Source organism: Poecilia formosa, unplaced genomic scaffold (genome assembly GCF_000485575.1).
Source record: "Poecilia formosa unplaced genomic scaffold, Poecilia_formosa-5.1.2 Scaffold20, whole genome shotgun sequence".
Taxonomy (NCBI): domain Eukaryota; kingdom Metazoa; phylum Chordata; class Actinopteri; order Cyprinodontiformes; family Poeciliidae; genus Poecilia; species Poecilia formosa.
Window position 1 is genome coordinate 1,904,145 of NW_006799959.1, and position 25,961 is coordinate 1,930,105.

Here is a 25,961-nt window from a genome sequence, read left to right on the forward strand (position 1 = left end):
GGACTTTGGTCTGGATCCGATTATCTCAAATACTTGGTCTGATGTCATTCTGAACAAAACAGAAGCTGTGATGTATGAAACTTTTATTCTGCAAACAAATCAAAAACGGTTTGAGTGATACTTTTCCCATACAAACAACCTTAAAGTATTTAAATAAATTCAACACAAATTACAGTTTAAAAAACTGTTGGTGATCAGAGAACAAACATGAGTATTCCTGGTTTTCTCCTGCAGAGGATAGTGACGGGAGCTGGAGAGGTTCTGCAGTACAACATCGGGACTCCAGAGATCCAAAACACAACCAGACAGCTTTCTACCTCCAGCTATTCCAGTGATCCTCAGACAATGTTTTATTGTTGCTTCTATTGTCCGTCTTATCTAAACTGAAATTAAAATTTATGTGGAAGCTCTCAACGCAGCTTTTACTGTGCCAACAAAACCGGATTTAGGTGTTCAGATTCAGCTCTGATTACCTTTACAGGTGTGCAGACTAAACGTTGGAGCACAGACTGCTCAGCTAATCTGCAGCGTATAAAACTGATAACAGGACCTATGGCAGGGACAAACAACTTCCTGAAAAAGGGGTGGACAAAAATGTGTCCAAGAAAAAATAATAAGTAAAAATCCATCCCAATTTTCTTGAATGTAGAAGAAAACCTGATTTCACTGGGCTTGTTGGTTTCTATTGTAGGTGTAAAGTAAAAAAAACAGGGGGAATAAATTGCTAGATTTTGATAGGGTTGAAACAATCAGATTAATTATGAGCAATCAAAATAATCATAATAAGTTAGTATTGGTTAATCATCAACTGGAGTAGACACTTAAGAGTGTTATGCTAAGAGAATAACGCACTCAGAGTAATAATTAACCCAAAATACATTTTGGATTTAAAATAATAAAAGTCTGGTGTGCAAATGTTAATATAAAGCTCTCCAGTTAATATGAAAACCTCAACTTTAAAGGCATTTGTTTCAGAAAAAGTTACATTTAGAGAGCTTGTAAACATATTTTAAGAATTAATTTTAAAGTTTTTTTGCCTCAAGAGGACTTAGCAGCAGCAGCAGCAGTGAGGTGTGTTTATCTGCAACTAAACACACTGAGGCAAAGTGTTTGCTTGCATGTAGCTACAATAGTGAGTGAAACAGTAGCACACTTTATCAGATTAGGGATGCTGATGTTGTTCTGCAGCACAGAGCTGGCAGATAATGAGACAAGGATCAACGTTGCTCTGACGGGGCTGCAACAGAGAATAAGCAGCTCAGAGAAACCATCAGATACTTTAACTCCGATGCCTCGTATCTGTTCTCATTTGGCACCGGGAAGCATCACAGATGAAGAGCTGCATGAAAAGGTTGCAGAAATGAGAGCAAATCTGAGCTAATGCTTGGAAAACAATACTGCAGCTTGATTTTTCCAAGTTTCGACAAACGCAACGGGAATCTGTAGGTGCAGAAAACTTGTATAAGCCGAACGTTGAGAACCTGCTGGTAGAAGCTCATTGATTTACTTTGTGTTCCCGGGATCGCTTAGTGGTAAATTAAATGGCTAAATCTAGCTTTAATAGATTTTCTGACAACACTGTTGAGTACAGCGCCATTTAAAAACTTCAATCTAATGACGTTGTCTTGCCTTCTTTCCCGAATAACACAAAACATGACTCGTTTCCTTCTTTTTGTCAAAATTCATGTTTACATTCAGTCATAAAAATCCTAATAAAGCTTCTCAGGTTTTACCAGGATGGATAAAAACCATCAGGTCAGAACCAGGGTGGATTAACACACTGAAAAAACATTTAAGTAAACCACCATTCAACATTTTATTGCTTAAAATGTGATTATTAAATCTCCATTTTCGTTTCAGTTGATGCGTGAGAATGATTAAATCGAACTAGTGCTGCAACAAAAATATTTTACTAAATCGATTATTCTGATCATTGATCTTAAAAATAAAGTACATTCTGCAGATTTTTCATTTAACCATTTAACCTTTTTTATATTTGAAATACATTAAAAATTGCAACCAATTAAAATAACAAAATAGACATTTTAGTGCCTAAAATACATTAGCAGCATGTTCTGAGCGTGTTGTCCTTTCAAAAATACCTGACTATAGTGCTAAAAAAATAAATCTTTAAGGGAAAAACTACAGACAGCAAGATATTTGAGGTGAAATGAAAAGTGTCTAATTGAAAAGCTGGTAAACATGATAAAGGTGAAAACAACCAGAAATTTTAACATTTCATCCCCTGTTCTCCCTCCAAGCTCAAACTACATGATCCACCTGAATCAAATCTTTGTGCGCTTCCTTGACAGAGACGTCGGTTCCAGATGTAGTAAACCAACGTTGGAGTACAATGGAGACAAGATGTGGTGGCTGATGGATGTGAAGGATTTTATAATAAAATTGTACAATAGATAAGACTGGCACTTGTCCAGCTTAATGCCACGACCAAATTTAAGACAGAGGATTAAAGTATTTAAGGCCAAATTGCAAGTTTTTTTTATGAATTTAAGACACTTTAAGGCCTTCATTTTAGATGCATGAGACATTAATGATGTATGGATATCCAGAATAGGTCAGGCTGGTGCTTGACCACCATGTTTAAAATCTATTAAACCTCAGACTCCAGAGTTTGTGTTGCACCAAAAGCTGCTCATAGATCAGTGCTAAGTAGAAGCAGCGTCAACAGTTTTCAGAGGAGCTTTAGTCACTCCAGGGGATAAAAACTAACATTTCTGGGGTCTGTTTGTGGCTCTTAGCCACAGCTTTGTGTTTCCCACACTAAATATGACTCTGCAATCTTAACCCAAGTAGCACCAAACTTTTGCTTGCACATAGTCTCTTACAACAGAAGTAAGCTAGTGGAGAAGATGAACATTGTCCTACCAACCAGTGATAAATTGGCATTTAATGATAAATGCAAAACACAAAGCTATCTAGCAAGGGTATACTAGCAGCTTGTTGCCCGTAGCCTCAACCACCAAGTCACAGAACGCATTGAAGAAGTCTTTGAAAAACTCAAACTTTTACCTGACAGAACATTTCCAGAAGAAAAACCAACCTAGAATATTTAAGATTAATTAGTCCTGTCAAAATTTAAGACTTGCGATTAACATATTTAAGGCCAAATTTTAAAATGAATTTAAGACATTTTAAGGTCTTAATTTAAGACTTTTTAGCATATTAATTCGCAACAGAAGTGAGCCAAAAGCGAAGACGAACATTGTCCAAGCAACAGGCGAGAAATTTGCACTCAACTGTGATAGATGCAAAAATGCTACCTAGTTACCTGCCTCAACAACCACAAGTCACAGAATGTAATGAATTACATTTTTTAATGAATTTAAGATGTTTTAAAGCCTTATCTTTAGATATATAAATTTATGAATTGTAAAGGTAGTTTCACAGTTCTGTGCCTTTGCCTGTGACGTTATGACCTTCAGAAAGCAACCCACTCCACCATAATGCTGGTAGCCTATATTGCATTTGTTTAGTTGAATTTACTGTAAAAATGGTCATAAGGTGCTGCACAGACAGACAAGGTTGCACATCAAACTTATCATTTTGTCACATACATTTTGATGAGGAAAGAAGACAATGAAAAACCAAAAAACAAGTCATGAGGGGGGACGTATGAGTCGGTTTCTATGTTGGCCATTTCTACAAAAGTTGTAAATGGTTAAGAGCCCCAATGAGATGAGCTTGACTTGAATAAGTAGACGCCATGGCTGTTGTCAAAAACAACTTAGGAAAACAATCACAGCTTCTCCGTTCAATACACCGTTCTTCCCCTCCAAACCGTCATGGCAACTCGTGATTCATTTATTGCAAAGACTCAATAAATGAAGACCAACAGTTTAAAGAGCTCAGAAGCAGCTGTTCAATCTGGTCTAGTTTCAAGAAGAACCCATCCACCAATGGAGCATGTTTCCCATCATGCAACACAAACTAACATATTGAAAGAATTTTGCTTCAGGACAGAAACCTGCAGATGGGGCCATCCAGGCAGACCGCTCCATGTCTACCAACTGGTTTGCTCTGCAGCTGACTGGGACCATATGCTGCGGGATCAGGTTCTCTCTAAATCACCACCCAGGGGCTTTTGTTGCCTCCCATGACTGTGCCAGCCACGGAAGCTGAGTGCATTATTCTCCTGAGTTGGTTTGGGTGGAATGATTTGTTGTGGAGCGGGCTTTGTGCACTGCATACAAACTTCACGGACAAACAAGGGGCTTTGAAATGCAACAAAACATTTCTAGATGAACAGGAGGCTTAATTTGAAAGAAATGTGTTGCTTTTCAGACTTTGTTTTGGCCTGTTAAACAACTACCAAAGATGAGGAAAAAAGTAGCTCTGAAAAGGTAAATGGTCATCAAATTCCATATTTATATTTTTAAGTAATTTAATCTCGGGGAATAAACTTCACATTTAGCCCAGAACACTAACAAGTCTTTTCCTTTAAACACCTTACTAAACTCCAACAATAAAAATTATAATTACTTTTCAATATAAAAGAAATTATTGAGCAAATTTAAAATCTTAAAAACGCATATTGATCTCAGGTTAAGAATTCAGTTTTTATTCTTTGATCTTTGCATACACAGCGAGGTTCAGTGCAACCAAATCTTTCGGCTAATGCATGACTGATAAGCATGTCTAACTTACTCAGCCACCATTAAGCCCAACTAACTGCTATTTCCCCTCTGCTGACTGGCTGCAGGGTGAACAGGATATGTAAAAACGCCGGCATGAGAGCTTGCTCAGCTGTTAGTGACAGTTGGGAGGAAATCCCCAAATCCATCAGGCCAAGATAGGGAAGGGACCGACGTTTCAGCATGGTGACAAGTTGGCTTCTTTTCTTTTTTAAACCAACCACAAGTGAATGTCAAGAATTTTGGACTCCGACATCATTGATAAGCATGAAAAACGAGGACTATCAGCTAACACAAAGCGCAGCTTTACATGAAACGGTTCCTCTGGACAGCTTTTGATAAATGACGGGGAGGAGGAAACTAAAAACGAAGCCTCATGCCTCTGGGAAGATAAATCTACAGGGATAAGTTTGTGGTTTCTGCACAGCCGCAAGAAGCAGATGTTCTTTTGAAGCGTGTCTTCATCCATGATGGCACCGATGACCCATCTTTCTAAAGCAAATCTCCCCCCCTTTGCATGAACATGAAGTAAGAAGGATTCTCCTACAGCTGTAGACTCTAATCTTCCTGAAGCCAACTTTTAGGAGAACAGAGCGAGTCTTAAGCCTCAAGGAGGCATTTCCTCCTTGAGGCCCCATCCTGGAACATAAACTCACAACACTTCCCCAACATTTGTTTAGGCAATTCTGCAACTACAGTGACAAATGCAATTAAAGTCACATGTGAATAAACTTGTTCGCATGATTGTTGTAAACAGCCAAATGGTCTGTAAAAGTTTGGAGACCAACTTTTCAACTCAAAAGTTGAGTTGGAGAATTGGCACACTATGGTCTCGCACAGTTGGAGACCATAGTGTGCGATGCTATGAGACCTCTAGTGGCGTCAACTGCCGTTTACAAATAATCGCGCTGCTGCTATGACAGACATGATGAGCAAAAGAAGTATTTCCATTGCACTTTTGCAAAATAACACTTCAATACAACTGAAAAACCACTTTATCCTAGCGCAAAAACTTTTTAATCCAAAAACAACTTTTTTTGAATTTGCTGTGTTTCCATTAAGTACTGGTGTCCCAATCTGATATCAATATTGGTCCCATATCAGCCAAAAATAAAAAGTATTTGAGTATATCGGCTTGCGTCTTTGATAGAAGCACTCCGCTCCAGCATTTCTATCCAGAAGACGCAAACCAATTGGTTAATATTAAATGGGTTAGTTGTTCTCATACCTATTGTTGTTGAATATTGTTCTCCGAGTATTATCACTTGATCAAACTTTTTCTAACATTCCACACTACAAAATAAGTAATCAAAGTACATCTGATTCCTGCCAATACTCAATATTGGTATCTCATCAGGACATTGTGTCCCCACATGGCATCAGGAGATCCCACCATTAAGTGGATTTATTTTCAATTTGCACAATATTATGGTCAATGGAAATGTAGCTACTGAGTACCAGCAACTTTAGGGTTGTTCTCTTCCATGTAATCAGTAAAACTGGACTGCTTCGGATGATGAAAACCATCAGTCTGGCAAAGGAAGGAGTTGTGCTGAGCAGATGCATTTTCTCTGCCCTCTTCAACTTTAAATCTCTTGACTTCCTTTTCTCACTCAAAACAAGTTCAGAGGGATTTCCTTTATTTTTTTAAATCTTAAACACAGTAAATGTTTTCACCAGAAATCCCCCAGTCATCTTTGAAGACACCACAGTGAGTGCCGCAAGAAGAAATCATGTACAATGCATAAAAAACTACTTGTTGATCCCACTGAGGCTCATGAACTAGGGAGCAAATTTTATGACTCATGCTGCAACCATCCCATCCATTCTGCTTCTGCTTGTCCAAAATCAAGTGGTGGGGGTAACAGATGCAGAAGGGAATCCCAGTATCGCTTCCCCTCCTCGTTCTGAGGCAAGCAGCTCCTGGGAGTCTCCTAGTTGGACATTCCCAGAAAATCTCTGAAGGGAGTTGACCAGGGCATACCTCAACACTTAAACTGAATACTTTTGGGGCAGCTTTGCTGCTCAAAGTAACGCTGAGATCCTGTGGCAAAAATGCGTTTCAGTTGCTAACATCTTGCATCTTATGGTGTCAGTCATGACTTGTATCACATGACCAAAGGTGAGGGTGGAATCAGAGAGAGTAAATGGAGAGTCGCAACTGCTGTTACAGTTATGATCACTATGGGCCACAGCCCACATTTTTCCTCCTCCACATTGTGAAACATGATGCCAGGACTTTTCTTTGACATGGATAAATGCATTTTGCACTAGAGGTGCAGAAAAACAGAACTTTTTGTATTTTATTTTATACAGAATCGTAATTCCCAGTCCTGGGAATTCTGAATCAATTCAAAATGTCTGCTTTTTTTTTTTTTGGTAAAAGTATATTTTGAATAATTCTTTGACTTTTTTTATTCATTTAAGAAAAAGCCAGGAATCTGAGCTGACCCAATATTGGTAATTTAAGTTATGAAATTTTATCCACAAACTTGTTTTTGTTTAAATATAAACTGTTTAAATATAAACCGATACAGTATGGAACCTTTCAGTACATGTTTTACTTGTTTACATGGTTGTCTCCTGTGGTCACATAATTTAAACAGAATCGACAGATTGAATAGAAAAATTTGTTAAATTGAATAGTGACCCTAAAAATCTAACCGTATCGCTAAACACTGATTCTCCATTTTGCTTTGAAAACATAGTCTGAATAATCCAGCTTACTTTCATCTCAGCAACCAGTTTTTATGCACAGTTTGGAGGTGTGTGCACACTTCTCCCTGGTTTGGATATGCATGATGCTGTTTAGGCTCCATAGATACTGATCTCAAAGTACAAAGGGCTGGATCATAGTGTGTTGTATTTATGAGTGACAATCTCTGGAAAACATTCAATTATGATAGCATTGCTTAAAAAAATGTTATATCAATTAGATTAACCCACATTTTCCAAACACTTTTCTTTGTTTACATTTGCTACTCAAGACTTAAGATTTGGGCATTGGTCCACCATTCTTGCTCCGCTGTAGCTGTATAGGAAACCTCTCTTACGATCCTGTTGATCATTTGCCACAAAATATTTGATGGTTCTCTGACTACACTCTAATATTTTAGCAAATTTAAAAGTGCTGCAGGCCTCTGATAAAACCTTTTTTTGTTGTTTTACTTTTCAGTCAGTTAAATCTCCTTTTTTGGCTCATTTTGTTAAAGAAATTGTCTCATCTCATGGTTATGCACACCTTGATACACTATTGACCTGCATAGCCCATCCATTACAATTGCACAGGTACAGATCACCTGCTGTGCTTTAATCCAGCTTGGAGTTAGGAAACATGCCTGAAAATTATGATAAAGTGAACAAACTCACTTGCTTAATAATCCTGCAAACAGTCTGAGCCACAGTCCTTTTGTTTTCAGTTAACTTGAGCACAAAAATAACCACCTTCTCTTTTCCTTGTGAATTATTTGCATTGTCTTAAGAAAAACACAAACCTTTAGCTAATACTTAGGTCAATAACAGTCGGCGTCTTAAACAAATCTAGGTAATATTTCCTGGTATTTTTTTCTGTCAGTGCCAGCTGCTCCTGTTAATTACTAATAATGACTTTTTGATCCTCCACACTTTATGAAATCCTCTTAGTTTCAGTAGAGCCAATGCAGAAGCGGCTTTTGTTCTCTGGCTGGCTTAATCACGATGTAAATAGAACTTCAGCAAGACTTTAGAAATCATGTAAAAAGAAAGCAGACTCAACATCAATCAGCAAAGCCAACGTTCTTAACCACAAACTTAAGAACCAACGTAAATGTTAATTATTCAGACTAGCCCTGTAAGCCATTTCAGGCTAACGAGAATCTATTAATACATCTTTATTTCTCTCAAGTCCTGAAAAGTTGCACAACAGCAACACTCCCACCTAAAAATAGATGCGCTGTGGTTTTCATCGAGCAGTCGAGACATTCAGCACCCGGTGTGCTTTCTCCTGATGCTCACCGGGTTTCATCCAGAACAAAAGTCTAAAATGTGACAGTTCTAGATAAGAAATATGTGGATTTTAAAAAAAAGAGCATCATCAAAGACACTTTGTTAAAGAAAAACCTAATTAATTTAGGCCACAGAGCTGAGATACTTGTTGCAGGTCAGATATTTATAAACCTTGGTGAGAAACTGCAAGTGCATGGAGGTGGCAGAGGCATGCTGCAAGTATCCTGGACTTGCATGATGGCTGTCGCAGTTTATAGTTCAAACAAAAACATCTAATTTCTGTTGTGACTATACAAAGCAACTTTTCCAACCCTAAAATAGCAAAGTCAGGAAGATTTTCTGACTCAACTGTGCAAAATCCATTAAATTAATGTTTTTATGGGTGACGGGGTTTGTTTTCTCCTTGTAAGGATATCCTGCAATCTTCAAAGCAGCTCTGATATTTAAAGTGTGCATAATAAAAATGATTTATCCCGCCTGTGCCTCGTTATTCTTTTCCACTAAATGAAATATTTCCACCGGCAAGCTCTTATGTCAGAGCAGGGCTGCTTCTCAAGGTTGCTTACGAATGTCAGTTTATGGTGAACTACTGCAGATAATGACACGTTTGGAAGAAAAGTAATTTCTTGAATCTATGTAGATGGACAATAAATTCAAGTAGAGTTTTTAATTCTATAAGATTGTGTTTTATACTTTTAATTTGAATATTTAACCTCTTGAGATGCAATTTGTTATCTGTGACAAAACTGAATGCTTAGTAAAACATCCAGAACCAGGCCAGTTTTCTGCATCTGCCTATACTTTATTTTCTTTTTTTTTAAATCACTGCAATTCTGGAGACTCTTCCTCTTTTCTTCAGTAAACATAACCAGTTGCTTGGCTAGAGGAAACTACAAAAGACTTGGGTTTACACATCTGTCATCTAAACTTTAGTTCTCCATTCTCTTCTACCCCTTTCTGTAACTTTGGCTTACATAAAAGCCACAGAGTTTGACGGAAAGAATCCACATGTTTACCCCGACCGAGGCTCAGGTGAGCAGTGAAAAGCCCTCGGAAAGCCGGATAAACGGCTGTTCCAAACAGTTTCGGAGAAGCAGCTCCATAAAAGGCTGCATGAGGTGCAGTGACTGGACTTGTTTTTCATACTGGGATCAGTGAGCTGGAAGGTTCTGGTAATGAAACGTTTTTTGTTTTTGTTTTTTAAAGTCTACCCTCAACTTCAATTGTTACAACTAAACCAACAGAAAGGAGTGGCTCTGCTTTCAGAGACAAAATGTGACTGAGAAAGGCAACTGAAGTACAGCATTTCAGGTTTAATAAGCAAATTTAATAATAAGATTTAATGTGTTATATATTTTTATGGCACAAAAAGAGATATGGAGAAACATTCCTTAATGTGCACCATTTGTTGCACTGATAACCGAATTAAAACCGAACCGATCAGGATTTTCCAGACAGATTTCTCTACTTTTAAAGTCTGAGAAGCCAATTCAAATGCTGACTGACTATTCTGAAGGACTACCAGCTGTTCAGAGATTGAAAAAAAGCTGGATATTCATTAATACAGCTAGAGGTTTACAGATTTATAAGATTATTCTAGTTCATGCATCAAAAGTTTATTTCTAAACTTTGTTGGCAATAAAAATTGCACATAGTGCTTAAATTTGGTCTTTATGCACTAAAAGATGAACTTTTGGTGCATAAAAGTTGGTGTTTTATGTACTGAAAGTTGCATAAAAGAAACTTTTTATGGTGATGTGTAAAAACAAAACTTCTATGTTGGATAAATGTAATGAATAGGATGTTTAAGGTTTTTCCTTACATCTAACCTTATCAGTGGTAAAATTGGCAGATTCTGAGACTTCTCAGTTTTGTTCCATTGTGTATTTTCCATATATAAGAAATTTCCAAACAATTGCTCATATGAATCCTTTGCAGAACAAATTTATCCAAATCCAAAGTTCCCTTTGCTCGTTATTCTCCGCCTGCGTTTCGCCTGGTCTTGTGGTCATTAAACTGGTCAAATGATGAAAACAGTTCCTTACTGTGAAAAACTGGAAAGCAATGTAAAACCAAATGTGCCAAAACTGCTTTTGGCGAATCACAAGACCAATAAATGTTCTTTTGTGTTTCCTTGTGTTGTAACGCTGATGTAACTGCCGATTCCAAATCTGGAATCAATAATTTAAAACAAACACTTCCAAAAAATAAACTTATAAATTACTGTGTCAAACAATCTTGCTCCCACATTTGGTTTCCTGTAATCGTCAGACCAGCACCGGTCAAAATAATTAATTTGCAGTTTCCTGGAGAGAGAAGGCAGAAACAGAAAGGCTGAATGAGCAAGCACAAAGGCAGCGATGCCATCATGGGACCATGAGCTGCATCGCCGTACCACCACTCTCTGCAGGCTGCCGGGATAAGACAACACCGGGGCACAATGTGCCCATTCATCACACTGCAGCATGCTAATAAAACATGATGGCATTCTCCCTTCAGAGATTTAAAGAAGGACATTACTGTAAAAACAAACTCCTTATGTCATGAAAAATAAAAATAAGCACATAGAAAGGTGACACAAATCCCCCAAAAAACTGTTTTAAAATAAAAAGAATCAAATCAAATTTAATACGAAAACAAAAACACATAAAAACAGCTCAAATCAAGCCTATTTTTTCCAATAAATTGATTTTACCAAACGGTAAAACTCCACCCCATCAATTGTGCTTGTACAATTGAATTGTGCTTGTACAAAAGCACAATTCAAGTAACGTGAACCAGATCTTCTTAATGTAATAAGAAGCAAGAGAATCTTCAAAACACCACATTTACTAAATATACTTTACAACCACTACAATGTAAATTTACAAAGCCAACAGCATTCTGGAAATACACAAGTAAAAACTACACACACGCAGACACACCTAAAAATCTGAGTGACACCCACCAAGATCACAAGTGGCCGAGGAGGAGGTGACGAAGCCATGTGTTGAACACAAGCAGCTGTTTGCATGGAAAAGTTTTACATTCGTCTTGTTTACATGATCTGTGGCTTCTCATCGTTCTCACTTTCAACACTGGAAATCTTACATAGCTGTTGCAACAAACAGGGCACTGATATCAGAGAGAAGGCATGTTTCAGATTAAAACATCTGCAGGTAATGCAGACTCATACCTGCATTGTTGTGGCAGAGGTAAGACTTAACCTGGAGCTAGGTTGTGGGATAAAGAATAGGTTTACTAATGTTTTCTACACATGATATGAAGTTAAAATAAACATGCAACCACAATTCTTAAAGTTGTTTCTAATTTTGGGTTTGAAGCTTTTTAGTGACACTAGGCAACTAAGCAATGGAGATGACGAATACTAGTATAAAGAAGCAATGACAACAATTTAGGTAATTGTAAAAACTGTAAATTCTATCCATGCATTCTTATTATGCAATTTTGAATCATTGGATTCCTGCAGATAGAAAGTAATGTAGAAATTATGATATACATAAGTACATACCTTAATCCGATGAGCAGGTATGGTACAAGAAAGAAATATTTCTGTATTTATCAGTAGTTGAAATAATGCAAGATGAAAACTAATGGCTATTCAAAAACATCTGTTGTAGTTTAATTTGTAAAACTGATTTTATGTTGTAAAAGGAGCTCACAGGACTGTGCAGCAATGACGTTTTGCTGTATCTGAAACACTAGTGACGAAAAATGAATGGCTGTTCAAAAACATTTTCAGTCAATAAAGTTTTTTTTTGTTGTTTTTTTTTTTTAGAAATAGCATCAATAAAATACTGAGATTGAAAAGTCTGTTTCAGTTCTTGAATGCCTAGTGACTGTAATTAGAATCACACTCAATTTACACTAATTGCAAATTATTTTGTACAACTGGATATAAATTCAGGTATTAAGGGGTTAAAAACATGCATGAGTTGTAGGTGAAAGGTCAACATGTTCACAGTCTTATTGTTGCTGGCAGCTTTTTCAATTCAATTTATACTATAGCACCAATTCACAACAAATGTCATCAAGGCACTTTATAAAAAACAATTTCAATTTAATCATACAACCAAATCATCCTAGTCATCACATAGAGAAATGTGCTCAATCAATTACTCATAGATTAAAAGGCAACACTTCATTTGAAGGGGTGTGCATAAGACTGACATGACACTGTCATAAACATGACATAACATCTGCCATGAACATGAACGAGTCCTAACGAATGTCTGACAGTTGTCATGAAGTGTCATTCGGTAAATAATGACACTTTTAATGCAAAGTTGCTCTAAAAGTTGCATTGAAAGTCCATTAAAAATGCCAACGTTGCATTAAACTGTCATCATTTACAAAATCATGCAAAGTTGGCATTTTTAATGGACTTTTAAAGCAACTTTGCATTAAAAGTGTCATTATTTACCGAATGACACTTCATGACAACTGTCAGACATTCATTAGGACTCGTTCATGTTCATGACAGATGTAGTGTCATGTTTATGACAGTGTCATGTCAGTCTTATGCACACCCCTTCAAATGAAGTGTTACCATTAAAAAAAATTATTTTAGGCAAAAGGCAAATAAAGGTGCAAGAAAAAAAACAAACAAATGCAAAAGAAAATCTGCAGATGTGACCTTGTGAAGACGGAGGAAACCCAGCTGAACCAGAGCTGTAAATGAGCTTGTATAACTGCAACCACAGGAAGCGAAACCCCAGAGGCACAGCCTTCCTGCTCGTTTTAAAAGGTCCAGTGACAATGTACACCAAAAATTTACCAACGAATGCAAACATCTTCTTGACTTGTGACCACATTCAGAGGTCGACTTGTATAACGGAGGCGGTGTGGTTTGAAAGTCATCAAATTAATGCTCAGGAAAGACTGATTAAATATTCTGTCAGTAGAAATAAGGCTGAAAACAGTCCATGTGGCACTAATTTAAATATTAATAAAAAGAAAATTCTGACAAATTAAGAAATGTCAATGATCCAAGACTTTGGGGGAAATCTTCTGTGGTCTGATGAGACAAAAATGGAATTTTTTTGATGACTGAAAGCTCCTGAACGGAAACTGCAACTATGTTGTCCACTGAGGAGGCTGCCTATAGAAAAGTGTGGCTCTCTCTCTGTCACCGTTTCATAAAAGCAAAACAGAAGCTTTAGGGAACCCCCAAGTTTCCTCTGCCGTTGTATGAAAGGTGTGTGCAAAAATGAGCGTTCCTGTGCCATCAGTTTGTGACCTACAAGCTTGAGTACCTCTCAGTTATGCAATAAGATAAAAATCTAAAGCACTCCAGCAAGTCCACCTCTGAATGGCTCAAAAGAAAGTTTTGGAGTGACCAAGTCGAAGTCCAGGCTAACATATGGTGCCGTTAAACAGGGTGTTCCAGTTGGAAAATCTCAAGTGTGGCTGAATTAAAAAGAGGAAAGTAATTGGGCCAAATGTCTGTGACTCCATGTCAGTTATCATAAACACATTTATAGCTGTAAAGGGTGGCAAAACCACTTATCAGCTTTAGAAGGCAATTACCGTATTTTCTGGACTATAAGTCACTTTTTTTTCCACAGTTTGGGTTGTTCTGGGTTTTTTTTTTCCCCTATTCATGACACATTTTCTGACTTATGAATTTAATGTTAATTCAAATCCAGTTTGTCAAGAACCACGGATCAAACATTACCTTTCATCAAACTGGACGAGGTCTCTCTGCGGTTTGACAACTTCAATAAATTCAACTTGTATGTTTTTTAACTCTTCATGATGCATTTTTTGACTTATGTGACTTCTACTCCAGCGCGATTTATAGCCTGAACAATACGGTACTTTACTACACAGAGTCAGATTGGTATAGGATAGCTTTTTATCCCTAAATAAGCTTCTTTTTGTACTTAATTAGTTTTTTTTTTAAATCAAAAAAATAACTTAAGAAAATAGATTAAATAGAGAAAATATTAAAGAAAAAAAAGAGCAACTTATTTGCTAGCTTAAAACAAAAGTGGAACAAACAGCGATATTCTTTACAAATCAGTCTTAAAAACATTAATTTAAACCAAACAAAAACATTGGATCTGGTAGCCATTTTTGAAACTCTTAAGACATTGTGTGATAAGAGTGAGCAAAGCAAGGGTGATGAGTCAACAGATGCTTCCTGTTCGTACATGTTGCCTCTGGGTTCCTCTTGACAGTAGCAGGAGCTGAAGAGGAACCTAAAGACTTAAGGAGGAGTTGGAGGGAAATGATAAACTTCTTACTCAGCATGAAAACAGACCAGCTCTGCAAATATGGTACAGAACAGAGGAGAACGTACTGGCCATAAAGCTTAGCTGTAAGGGAATCTCGCGCTTTTCATTAAACTGGTACAACTGCTGAATAAAAGTTGAAAGAGCAAGTAGAGAAAACATCACATGACTAATTCGGCCCCGAGACATAAATGGTCAAAGCAAACTGGCGGCTCACATGGTGGAACAGAATATTTTCTCTTTTCTATACAGAATAATCGACTTCTTCATCTACATTGATAAAGCTCTGTGAATGTCCTCTACGTAAAGACAGGAAATAAAATGATGCAATCGGTACTTTCTGGCAAGGTTAAGTGAACAGAGATAAATTCAAGCATCGGTTTCATCGCACTATCAGACTGAGGAAGAGGAACGAAAGCAAAGCGGTTCAGTCGATCTGAAGATAATTTCAAACCCATTAGAGGATGAGGAGTAGCTGGTGGAAGAGATTACACGTTCATCAAATACATCTTAAAGGGGTTTTTACACCTGAGGTGTTTAGTCTGCTTAAAATGGATTCGCTTTGAGACAGTTTGGAGGAAATGGTCTCAGTACGGTTCTTAATGAACTGTAGAACGGTTTGCTCATGTTGTGAATGTGATCAGACCCCAATCCAACACAGCTTCCATCCATCCATCCATCCATCCATTTTCTTCCGCTTATCCGGGGTCGGGTCGCGGGGGCAGCAGCTTCAGAAAGGAGGCCCAGACTTCCCTCTCCCCAGCCTCTTCCAGTTCCTCCAGGAACCCCAAGGCGTTCCCAGGCCAGCCGAGAGACATAGTCCCTCCAGCGTGTCCTGGGTCTTCCCCTCCTCCCGGTGGGACATGACCACCTCACCAGGGAGGCGTCGGGCATCTAGTGAGGACCAGATGCCCGAGCCACCTCAACTGGCTCCTCTTGATGTGAAGGAGCAGAGGCTCTACTCCGAGTCAATCCCAGATGACCGAGCTTCTCTCTCTAAGGGAGAGCCCAGCCACCCTATGGAGAAAACCCATTTCGGCCGCTTGTATCCGGGATCTCATTCTTTCAGTCATGACCCAAAGCTCATGACCATAGATGAGGGTGTGAACGTAGATTGACCGTTAAATCAAGAGCTTCGCTTTTTGATACAGCTGTCTCTTCACAGCTTCCAGGTGTTTGCTGCAAATTTGAGTGAAATGGCTTCCCGTAGTCAGGTCTGCGGTGCATTCTGGGATGCGGTGGAGTAAACAAACTAACTAAATAAGGCAGTACATCTTTTTGGTAAAGCATAAAACCGCGTGCAACTTTTAAAACATCTCAATCTGCCAAAATTTCCTTCTAAACATTTTACTTCATTTAGAATAATTTAGCATATTGTACTGATTGATCAATAGGAATGCATGCGTGATTGGAAATGATCTTGCCATATCAAGGAACTTGAGACGACATTTGTTCTCAATTGATACAATTAAACTGAATTAAATTCAAAATCATACAGTGTACACAAATGATTGTCAGAAAAATGCATTCTTCACGTTTTCTACCAGCTTTGACCTACCTGACCAATAAACACACCGGAAAAAGTTACAAGTTAAACGTATCAAGTGATTTGGACCAAATAAACAATCTATAAGAGTTAAAATCACCTTAAAGCATCAGTATTCTATCGTTAGTTGTCACAGCAGACCAAAATCCATAAAAAAGACCAAACTTCATTGCCAATAAATACATTTCTAAACTAAAACACATCAAGTTTTGACAAAGCCAAAATGTTTAAATGTGGCAACAGTCAAGGGAGAAGAACTGAATTGTTTAATGATGCAACATTGACTCACTGATGGTTTGTCGATGCGTAGCAAAAACGGTGCAGTGGATTACTTTAATCTCACGCCTCCATATTTACTTTCTTCAGAAACGTTATGACCACGTTTCTGAAAACAATATGCATATGCTGTCCAATTAGGCATTGGCTGGTTTTGGTCTCTAAATGCAGTTGGCTGTCTTAAAGCAGCCAATTAAATTGTAAGCTGTTGGTAGATCTTGGAGATATAAAGACAAAAAACAATCCTGCACTTTGAAAGCATTTACTGCTTCTGGTGGAGAACAGAATAAAACGAATCACCTATGTGCATACAGGGTAACTATTCCCATCATTTGTCTGTTTATTAGTTTTTATTCAATACTTTCCTTTGCAAAAATATTGAATACTACTACAGTTCACACACTAACAAATATAAATCCTAACTAAAATATTGATCTGTACGCTACAACTTGAACAATGAATTAGTGTTGCACAATATTGGAAAAATCTTACAATGGTGGTGATATTAAAAATATTATGACAACGATAACAGCTGTGATATCCATTTTCTTCTTTCCTCTCTGTCTCATCTGTACCCCCATTACTCTGCGGCTCTGTGCATTGTGGGTAATGTCATTTATGTCCTGTGTGAGTATCTGACACCATTAAACTGTCCAACTATTACATACGCATGGAAATCCAAGTTCATAACACTTGGAATATGTAGGCCAACAATTACTGCATTCCAAACAAACCTTTGTAATGACGATATATTTACAATATACTTTGCTTCCTTAATATTATGAAATATATGGGAGATGTTTAGCCCAAGTTTTAACATAAATTTTTTTTTAATTTTTCATCATCACATTGGCAGAAAATGTTGCACTAGCTGCCACTATTGTTTAAAAAAAATCCTCATTTGATTTCTTTATTTCATACTGAAAATTTTGAAAAGCTTCTTTTCAACTTTCAAAACCTTTTAATGAAACACTGCTTTCTTTGTTCACAACAAAGACATTTATACGACTTTTCTTCTAAAACTTTTATGCAAAAAGATGCTTTAGGTGCTGCAGAAAAATACAAGAAGAATTGGACTGAGAGAAGATTAAGCAGCAGCTCAAACGATTTTTAGGGGCTACATGTAAAATCTAAACTTCCCAACCAATTTTTATTGGTGATGGAAAAGTTTTGTAAAAATGGCTAAACCATAATTATATTTAGCTGCAGTGTGTAAGTAACTACTTGATTTGCAGTGGTTATGGTCATTGTAGAGCTGAAACAATTCAACAAATGATTTAACAAAATACCAAATAAATCATTGGCGCAGATTTTGATTTGATGCTTTGTTTAGTCGGTATAAATGTACACTGCTCAGCAGTTTTGTGTGTTATGGCTGAGAGTTATAATGACTGTTTACTGATGAGGACAAGAACAGCAGAAAGTTCTGATAGGCCATTAAACAAATTGTATCTAATTCTTGAAACCACATTCCCCGTTTACAGAAACAGGCCCACTCTGTTCTGTATTCTCAGTAAATAGATTTGTACATCTAAAATTCCTTATAACTTGCATTTGTTCCTTTCAATCAAGATTTAAACACGCGATTCCAAATCCATGTGTCCACAGCCAACAGTCCAACATGTTTTAGATGTTTCCCTGTTTAAATCAGTGTGCCACCGACAGGCTTCTGTTGAACTTTATGACCTACAGGAGGCAATTCATTCATAACAATCCTGTGTGTTGTGCAGAAAACAAATGAAAACAAGCAGGGAGGTGTGCACTAAGAATGGGTGCCCTGCCCTTTTTCTCACAATGTGAAAACCATTTTATGCTCCACTTGTGAATGACGTTTTCTCACTTTTACTCAAGATTCATTTCCAGGGATACTTTTTTTTTGCTGTAGTTTCACCTCAAAATCTATGAAACTTCAATATATACTTAAAGATGTGTGACAAACTGAGCAGAGTGAGACATAATGAAGTAATCTATGACTAACTGACGCCCTGACAGCTAAGCATTTACCTTGAGAAAGACTGATGAGCAAAGGTCGTTGTGTAACCTTGTGTTACTGGCAGGCGAATAAAACCCAACGCAGCAGCCACTTCACATGACTATATGATCACACTGTCATGACTGCTTGCAGGAGGAACTGTGGTTTTTAATTTTTTTCCTCTCTTCTTCATTTGGAGTGAGATCAGGCTTGCAGGCTGAGATTACAGCGTGTTTACAGTGTTGTGCTGCAAGAGGAGACATGTTTATTGAATCTGATTTGTTGACTCGCCGTTCCTTTGTTTTTTACTCAGATTCAGCGTTATAATTTTAGGATTGACCTTTAAATGGTTAGGCCAGAGTAAAAAGAAGCATAAAATAGACTGAATCTTATTTTCAAGTGTTTTACTGCGTTTGTTCTCACCGTTCCAGTTACTCTGCTTTAGTGCAGAAACAAAGCAAAAGTACTTCCCACAACATAAAAACAATCATTTGGTACAACTGGTTTGAGTTTCCATCAGGGTCAGACGAGGCAGTTCTGCAACTCGACGTCTACTGAAACCCACAACGCCATAATCACTGAACAGTTTCAGAAACAGCTGTTTAGAAAAAAAAAAAGTTTGTCTCCTCACTTCCTTGTTTTCTTCCAGTCTAACTGAACCTAAAAGATATTTTCTCTTTTTCTTTCTTTTCCTGTAAGCGAACAGCAGCAGTTTTGCAGAGTCATGAGGAGCATGTTTACAACTTCAAGAAGAGCCTTGAAGAGCCGTAATGTGCAGACGCAGCTTGTTGCTCAACATTCGACCTGTCATCCGGGACACCAGCAGTTTTTGCAACCCAATTACATTCACACACGTCAACTGCTGACGCTTCCCCTCAACGTTTTTACTTTATCTGAGAATATTTCTGAGACAACTGAAAACCAAGCAAGAATTTGGGGGAAAAACAAAATTTCTAGACATTCATCATGTCAAAACTCCTAACTTTTCCACATCTCCCTCCCAATTTTATCCCATCATTTTTAGGAATCCACTTTAGTTAAAAACATCCCCATAACCATCCCTGAAACACCTAAGAAATGGCAACAAGATGGAAATTAACAACGGCTTTAATATCAGCCCAACACCGATGTTAAAAAATGACCAGCATCAGCCAATCATTATATAGATGCCAATTTATCGTGCTTCTCTAATTATTTTAGCCCATTTTGTCTAAATTAGGTCAAACCATTTCAGCCAAGCCTTCATATTGTTTTGTTATCCCAGTATTGGCAGGGTTCATCCTGGGTACCACAGTGGTTGTTAATTTGTCAAACTGATTTTTTTTTTATGTTAATGTTAGCAACCACCTTCTTTATTAGGTTAGGGATCGAGACTTTCTTGAGACTGAACATTTCTATACTCCCTTTTAAGCTCATAGTGACGAACAACATGACGAGACTGTCTGACTTCATTTTCAGGGATTGGTGCGAGATCCTGCTGTAAATCCTTTCCAAATAAAACTGTAGAGCAGAAACATGCCACAAAGTTTAGTTTTGCTAGGTTGCCATGCTATAAAAAGGGACCTCAGCCTAGAAAAGCATAATGACTGTTGATAAACAAGTTGGTAAATTATCACTCTTTAGTGGTGGTGGTGTTTTTAAATATGACTATTCATCAAAAAATGCACAAAAACAGAAAGACGGGGTTAAAATCTGTACACCGAGTTGTAGTATAAGAATTAAAATGTATCCTACACTTCAAAGCCAGACTTTACAAAATACCACTTTTTTTCCTCCATTTGTTTCACCGTTTTATTGTACATCACTTAACTGAATAAAATGTACAACAAACCAAATATCCCAATTCGTACACATCACTAAGAGAGATCACAGAAGGCAGCTTATAAAGCAGGGTTTGGTCAAGTACAAATATTTGTTCTTAATTCACATTTGTCCTCCTGTGGTATTTTCTTATATTCTGTAAGAGTACAACCTAATCCTGGAGCCACATGTATGCGAACACAGATAGTTTTACAAATAATTAGCCCCCCACTCCCAAAACAAACCCAACAACAACAAGCTGGTTTGTGAAGAGAAGCAGGAGTGTTTCATCAGCCAATACTGCCAAGAATGATCACCTGACAGACGTACAGCAGGTCTGGTCAAACTAGTTAGCCCACCATGCCCCCATCTGCTGCACAGCCTGCTCTAGTCAACAACACCTGGGAAAAAGTTTGAATAAATATTCTTTTAAAGTCTAAGCAGTAAAAATATCCCACAGTCTGTTAACTGGAATAAAAAATGAGATGCGTCGTTGAAAGACAGAATGTAATACAGAGTTTGACCAAAGTTGCTCATCTAGCATAGAGTTTACTCAAGCCAACACCTTGAACACCTTTGTGTCGATCCTAATTGTTTGCTCAGGTAATGTCAATCCTTACACCTCTGACATAAGCAAACCAGATATTCACGGAAGAAAATGTTGTTACAATTTACATTTTTCACATTTTTGTGAAACGCTGCCGTGTTGAACTTACACGGCAGCATTGTTGAAAGAGAAATGCGCCGTGGGCGATTTGCTTGAAGTAAATTTACTCTTAACTTAAAGCTGGAGATTCACTGAGCTGCTTGTTTTTTATACTTGTTTTCCACTTTTTCTTCCAAGAATTATAAAACTTGGTTTTTAATTTCCAACAGAAAAACAAATACAACATAGCCAACCACCCATAAAACACCTACAAAATGGCAAAGTTTTTTTTATATTATGGCATTAAACTCATTTATGTTGTTTTACAACTGCCATTTTTTTGTTGTTGTTGAAAATTCTTTCAAGTTTATTTTTTAAAAAGGGGACGCTTCCCATTAATCAACATGTATATGTAAATGCATTAAATTATAGCCAAGTGGCTAGTTTCCACCACTAATCCCAAAGGCAGGTTGATGTATGTAATGTTTAATAATAAGAAAAAGTATCCACAGACTACTGCAAAACAAAAAAAGAAACTTCATGAACAAGAAAGGCAGGTGAATAAATGGTTTTTGCTATTTATAGCTGATAATGTTTAATAGAGTTAGCTACACTAAGCTAGACAAAATAGCCCTTAAACAAATCTACTGCATAGTTTCACATGTTAAATAGATCCATGTCCTTTATTTTGGTAAATAAAAGCTTTGCTAATCCAGGCCGCCCTAAGCAAAAAAATAAATAAAATAAAAATCTAGGGACGCCCCTGTTACTACCCCAATCTGGACGTAACATGTTGAATATACAGAGTTCATTGCTGTATGTTGACACAGCAGGACTGGACTGTTGTTACCCTGGGAGCAAATCCTCAAACTGCAGCAGCTGAAGCAGGATGCAAACCACAGCTGTATGTGGAAAAGTTGCAAGTTTTAATCCCTGCTGATGCAGTTAAATCTAGAGGAGCTTAGATTATCCAAAAATGTACTCAAGTAAGAGTACTTCTACTTCAACTTTGACTTAAGTCAAAAGTAGCTGTCCAAGAAGTTTTAAAAAAAGTATTTGGTAATTAAGTAACTAAGTAACCAAATGATCAATCATTAAATATTAAAAAATTAGATGAACTAAAATATAAAGTTAAATAAAACCTTGGGTATTTTATTGACCAAAACTGATAATATTTCACACAAGTAACAAAAAAACAAAAAACAACAAAATCAGGCAAAAGAAAAATGTTTCCAAAACAGTTTCTTTCAATAAAAAGAAAACTTATGAAACTTTAAGAAAAGCTGCAGGTGTGTGTGTCTGGTGAATTTTTACTCAAATTCACCAGACACACACCAGTAGCAGTACGATATAATAAAATTACTCAAATAAAAGTAAAAAGTTCAGCGTAGTAAAAATACTCCTAAAAGTACATTTAAATATCACTACTCCAACTTGAGTAAAACTTCTGGATTCTCTGCCCACTGAATGAAGAGCAAACATGTTTCAACCAAAAATTCACCACACCTGCAGTTTTTGTTAAAGTTTCAGAAGTTTTTATTGAAATAAACTGATTTGGAAACTTTTTTTTTTTGCCCGATTTTTTTGTTGTCACATATAAAAGATCATTTTCATCCTTAAATTCCCAAACTTCCACTTAACTGATATGGTAACCTTTAAATATTAAATGACTGATAGTTTGATCAGATACTCAGAACTTGATTTTCTGACTCGAGTAATTTCTTTGACGGTTCCTTTACTCGAGTAAAAATATGTATGTATGTTGTAGTGCTACTCTTACTTGAGGACAATTTCTGGATCCCACCTCTGAATGTAACTAGTTACGATCCAACTCTGGTTAAAATACAACAACCTGGATTTGAGGAGGAATGACCTCCTTAAGATCCATCTGAAGACACAATTTCGTGTTACTGGGACACAAACGGGCGTTTAGGAGAACACAGGACCGCTTTACTGGGGAGTGTAAACCAATTACACACACATCTGATCCATCTCTGAGGAGGAGGATCATCACAGAACAAGATAAGGCGGGTGTGACCCAGAAATGGAGAACATACCTTCTGCAACGAGCTCCTCCACGGTGACCTGGTACCGGCCAACCGCGAACACTTTCCCGAAGTAGCTGCTGACCCCCGAGCTGGAGCTGGTACCGGACGCCCCTCCGAGCCCTCCGCTCTCGGACTTTGGCATTCTGGAAAACTTCTTCATCCTTCAATGTTCCTCGCCGCGACCTCTAATCGGCGGTGAATTAACCACGCAGTCCTTTTTAAAACTCGGTACCGTCCGACGTCCCCTATCTGTTTATCTGGACTCTTCTCCTCTCCTGCATGCTCCGCGTCCGGTACTTCGAGAGGGGATCCCGCAGTTAAAATAAAGCCGTCATATCATAGTGGCGTGTGGAGGGGAGAACCAGGTCGGCGTCCCGCGGCTCCTGACAGCAAAACCTGGGTTCGTTAGCTGGCTAGCATACATGTAGTGGGGACGCTCCTCCAGCACACACAAAAAAAATAAACATAAAAGGAGGACGCGAACAACAAAGCGGTTGATTCTAGTGTGGATAACACCTCTTCCAGGAAATACACCCAGCCCCGACAGTCCTCTAAATGTAACCGCTGCGTCGTTGGCTCCACACGGACACCGAGAGGACTTCTTCACTTCATCCGCGGTCAGTTAGCTCGTTAGCCGCTGCGTCGCGACAGATGAGCCACCCCGAATTTTTTCTTTTTCTTTTTTACTTTTTAAACAGCAGCAACCTGCGATTGCAGTAACCGTCAGCTGCTTATCAGAAACCGTCCGTTTCGTTAAATGAATCCCCACGTCTCATTTTTGTTTCTTTTAGCTCCGCCAACGTTAAACTTCCCGTGATTCCCCCAACGGTAGGCTTTAAAATAAGTGGGTGGTTTGTTATTTACCCAATGAGTGTGACAACCAAACCTGGCGTAGCCCCGCCCACTTCTATTGTTATGATTGGTGTAAGTGGAGAGGTATGGAAGCCCCTCGATGCCAATAAGAAGTGGAAAAATAATGAATGAATTCAGGTTAAAAATTAAATGTCTATTTCTATTTTTGAAATTGTGAAATAAATCAATTAAACTGAATCTAATATGCACATAACAGGTTCTTTAAATACATATATAAATATAAAAATATATTATTTTTATGTATGTGTGTGTTTTGTAATAAAAATACATCTATTTCATAATAGACTATTTTATAAAGATCACTAGATAGCTACTCAGATTTTTAGTAAGGTATGAACTATAACCAGGATGTTCAAAATATGCTGTCTTCAACCATAAATAGAAATGAGGGACAACAGTTTGGTCACAGAGTGAATGATCTTACTCAATTCTTCACTGCTTCACACTTCACACACCCCTTTCAGTTAATCATTCAATTACAAAGAATGTCATGACTACTGGGTCTGTTGATTTTCTGTTACACTTTAGTGGTGAAATAGTTTCCACAGGGAAATATAATTTCAAACAAAAACAACCATAGTTCTTGTAGTGATGCTTGAATAAAAATGTATACAAGCATACAAATGCACCTTAATTCAAGCTGGGATGCTTTATATTCAACCTGTGGAAAAAAAAGAAGAGAGAATGATTTTTTTTTTTCATTTTCAAATTGGAAAAGTGATATTAAAAAAATATTTCCCAGCTAATTACAAGAAAATCAAATAAAATATTGCACCTTCACTCTCATCCTGTTGTAGAAAATTCAATGGAACTTACCTGAATCTGAATAATTTTATTTTTAACAACAAAAACTTTAAGAGCTTAATAATATATAAAGCAGGGGTCTCAAACTCCAGTCCTCAAGGGCTGCTGTCCTGCAGCTTTTAGATGTGCCACAGGTACAAAACACTTGAATGAAATAGCTTAATTACCTCCTCCTTGTGTAGATCTGTTCTCCAGATCCTTGCTAATGACCTAATTATTTTATTCAGGTGTGATGCAGCAGAGGCACATCTAAAAGTTGCAGGACAGTGGCCCTCGAGGACTGGAGTTTGAGACCCCTGATATAAAGTTTTGTTGCTATTGTTCCCTAATATCTGTAAATTAGCAAGGTTGGATGACTTGCACCATCCATTCATTTACTGGGTCCTGTTGAGGTAATTAGTGGAGGATCTTCTCACCAAATAGGTTGTATTGTTAAAGATAATCAGTGTTTTCTTCATAAAATCAGTTGGGAACTAGATGTGGTATTGGTTCTGGTATTCTATGGAAATATTTTAGTGGAAAACCTTAAATTTGAGGGTAGAAGTGAGATATTTCCACTCCACTCCACTTGCAGGTTACTCCAAGTCACAAATGTTTTTTTAAATGTCTGTTTAGCTTTATGGCTATTTAACTGATATGTAGTATTTTTTTAATGTTTTTATCTAAGTTCTTTTCAAAACTGATCTTTATTGCAGTTTTATTCCTCACTTGAATTTTAGTTTTGCCTAAATTTCACACTGATTTTAAAAGTGCTAAACTAATGAAGTTGATTCTCCCCTGAAATGTTTTCATATTTTTAATGTATTGTTCTTGGTAGCAATGGGCTTCCATATAGCACCCAGACAATACTCATCTCTGACTGGGTTGCAGCAGTGACATAAGCAGTTTGGTTGAAGGAGGCGAGCACAAAACAGGCTGGAAAGAATGCAGTGCACAGTGAAGTAATGAATCTTTCCAAACTCCCATCTGCATCTGTAACTAAAACAACAACAATCTTTTTAAGCTTTTCTAACTTCTGAAGTTTTATCTTGACACAAAGAGGTTAATAATCGTCCCCGATGGAACAAACAACAATGCAGTTTTTCACCAGACTGCCAATGAGGAAGTGGTGTGACAGCTGCCTT

General features: G+C 37.5%; 1 protein-coding gene across 2 annotated transcripts in view; it reads right to left on the reverse strand.

Moving 5' to 3' along the window:
• bmp2k (BMP2 inducible kinase) overlaps window positions 1-24,025 on the reverse strand; it is a 51,378-nt gene extending 27,353 nt beyond the window's left edge. For both annotated transcript variants that reach the window (XM_007547389.2, XM_007547388.2), the window contains exon 1: window positions 23,170-24,025. In XM_007547389.2, coding sequence (XP_007547451.1) covers window positions 23,170-23,320 — 151 coding nt within the window. In that variant the 5' untranslated portion in view covers window positions 23,321-24,025. The remainder of the gene's footprint in view (window positions 1-23,169) is intronic.
• Between the last annotated feature and the right edge of the window lie 1,936 nt (window positions 24,026-25,961).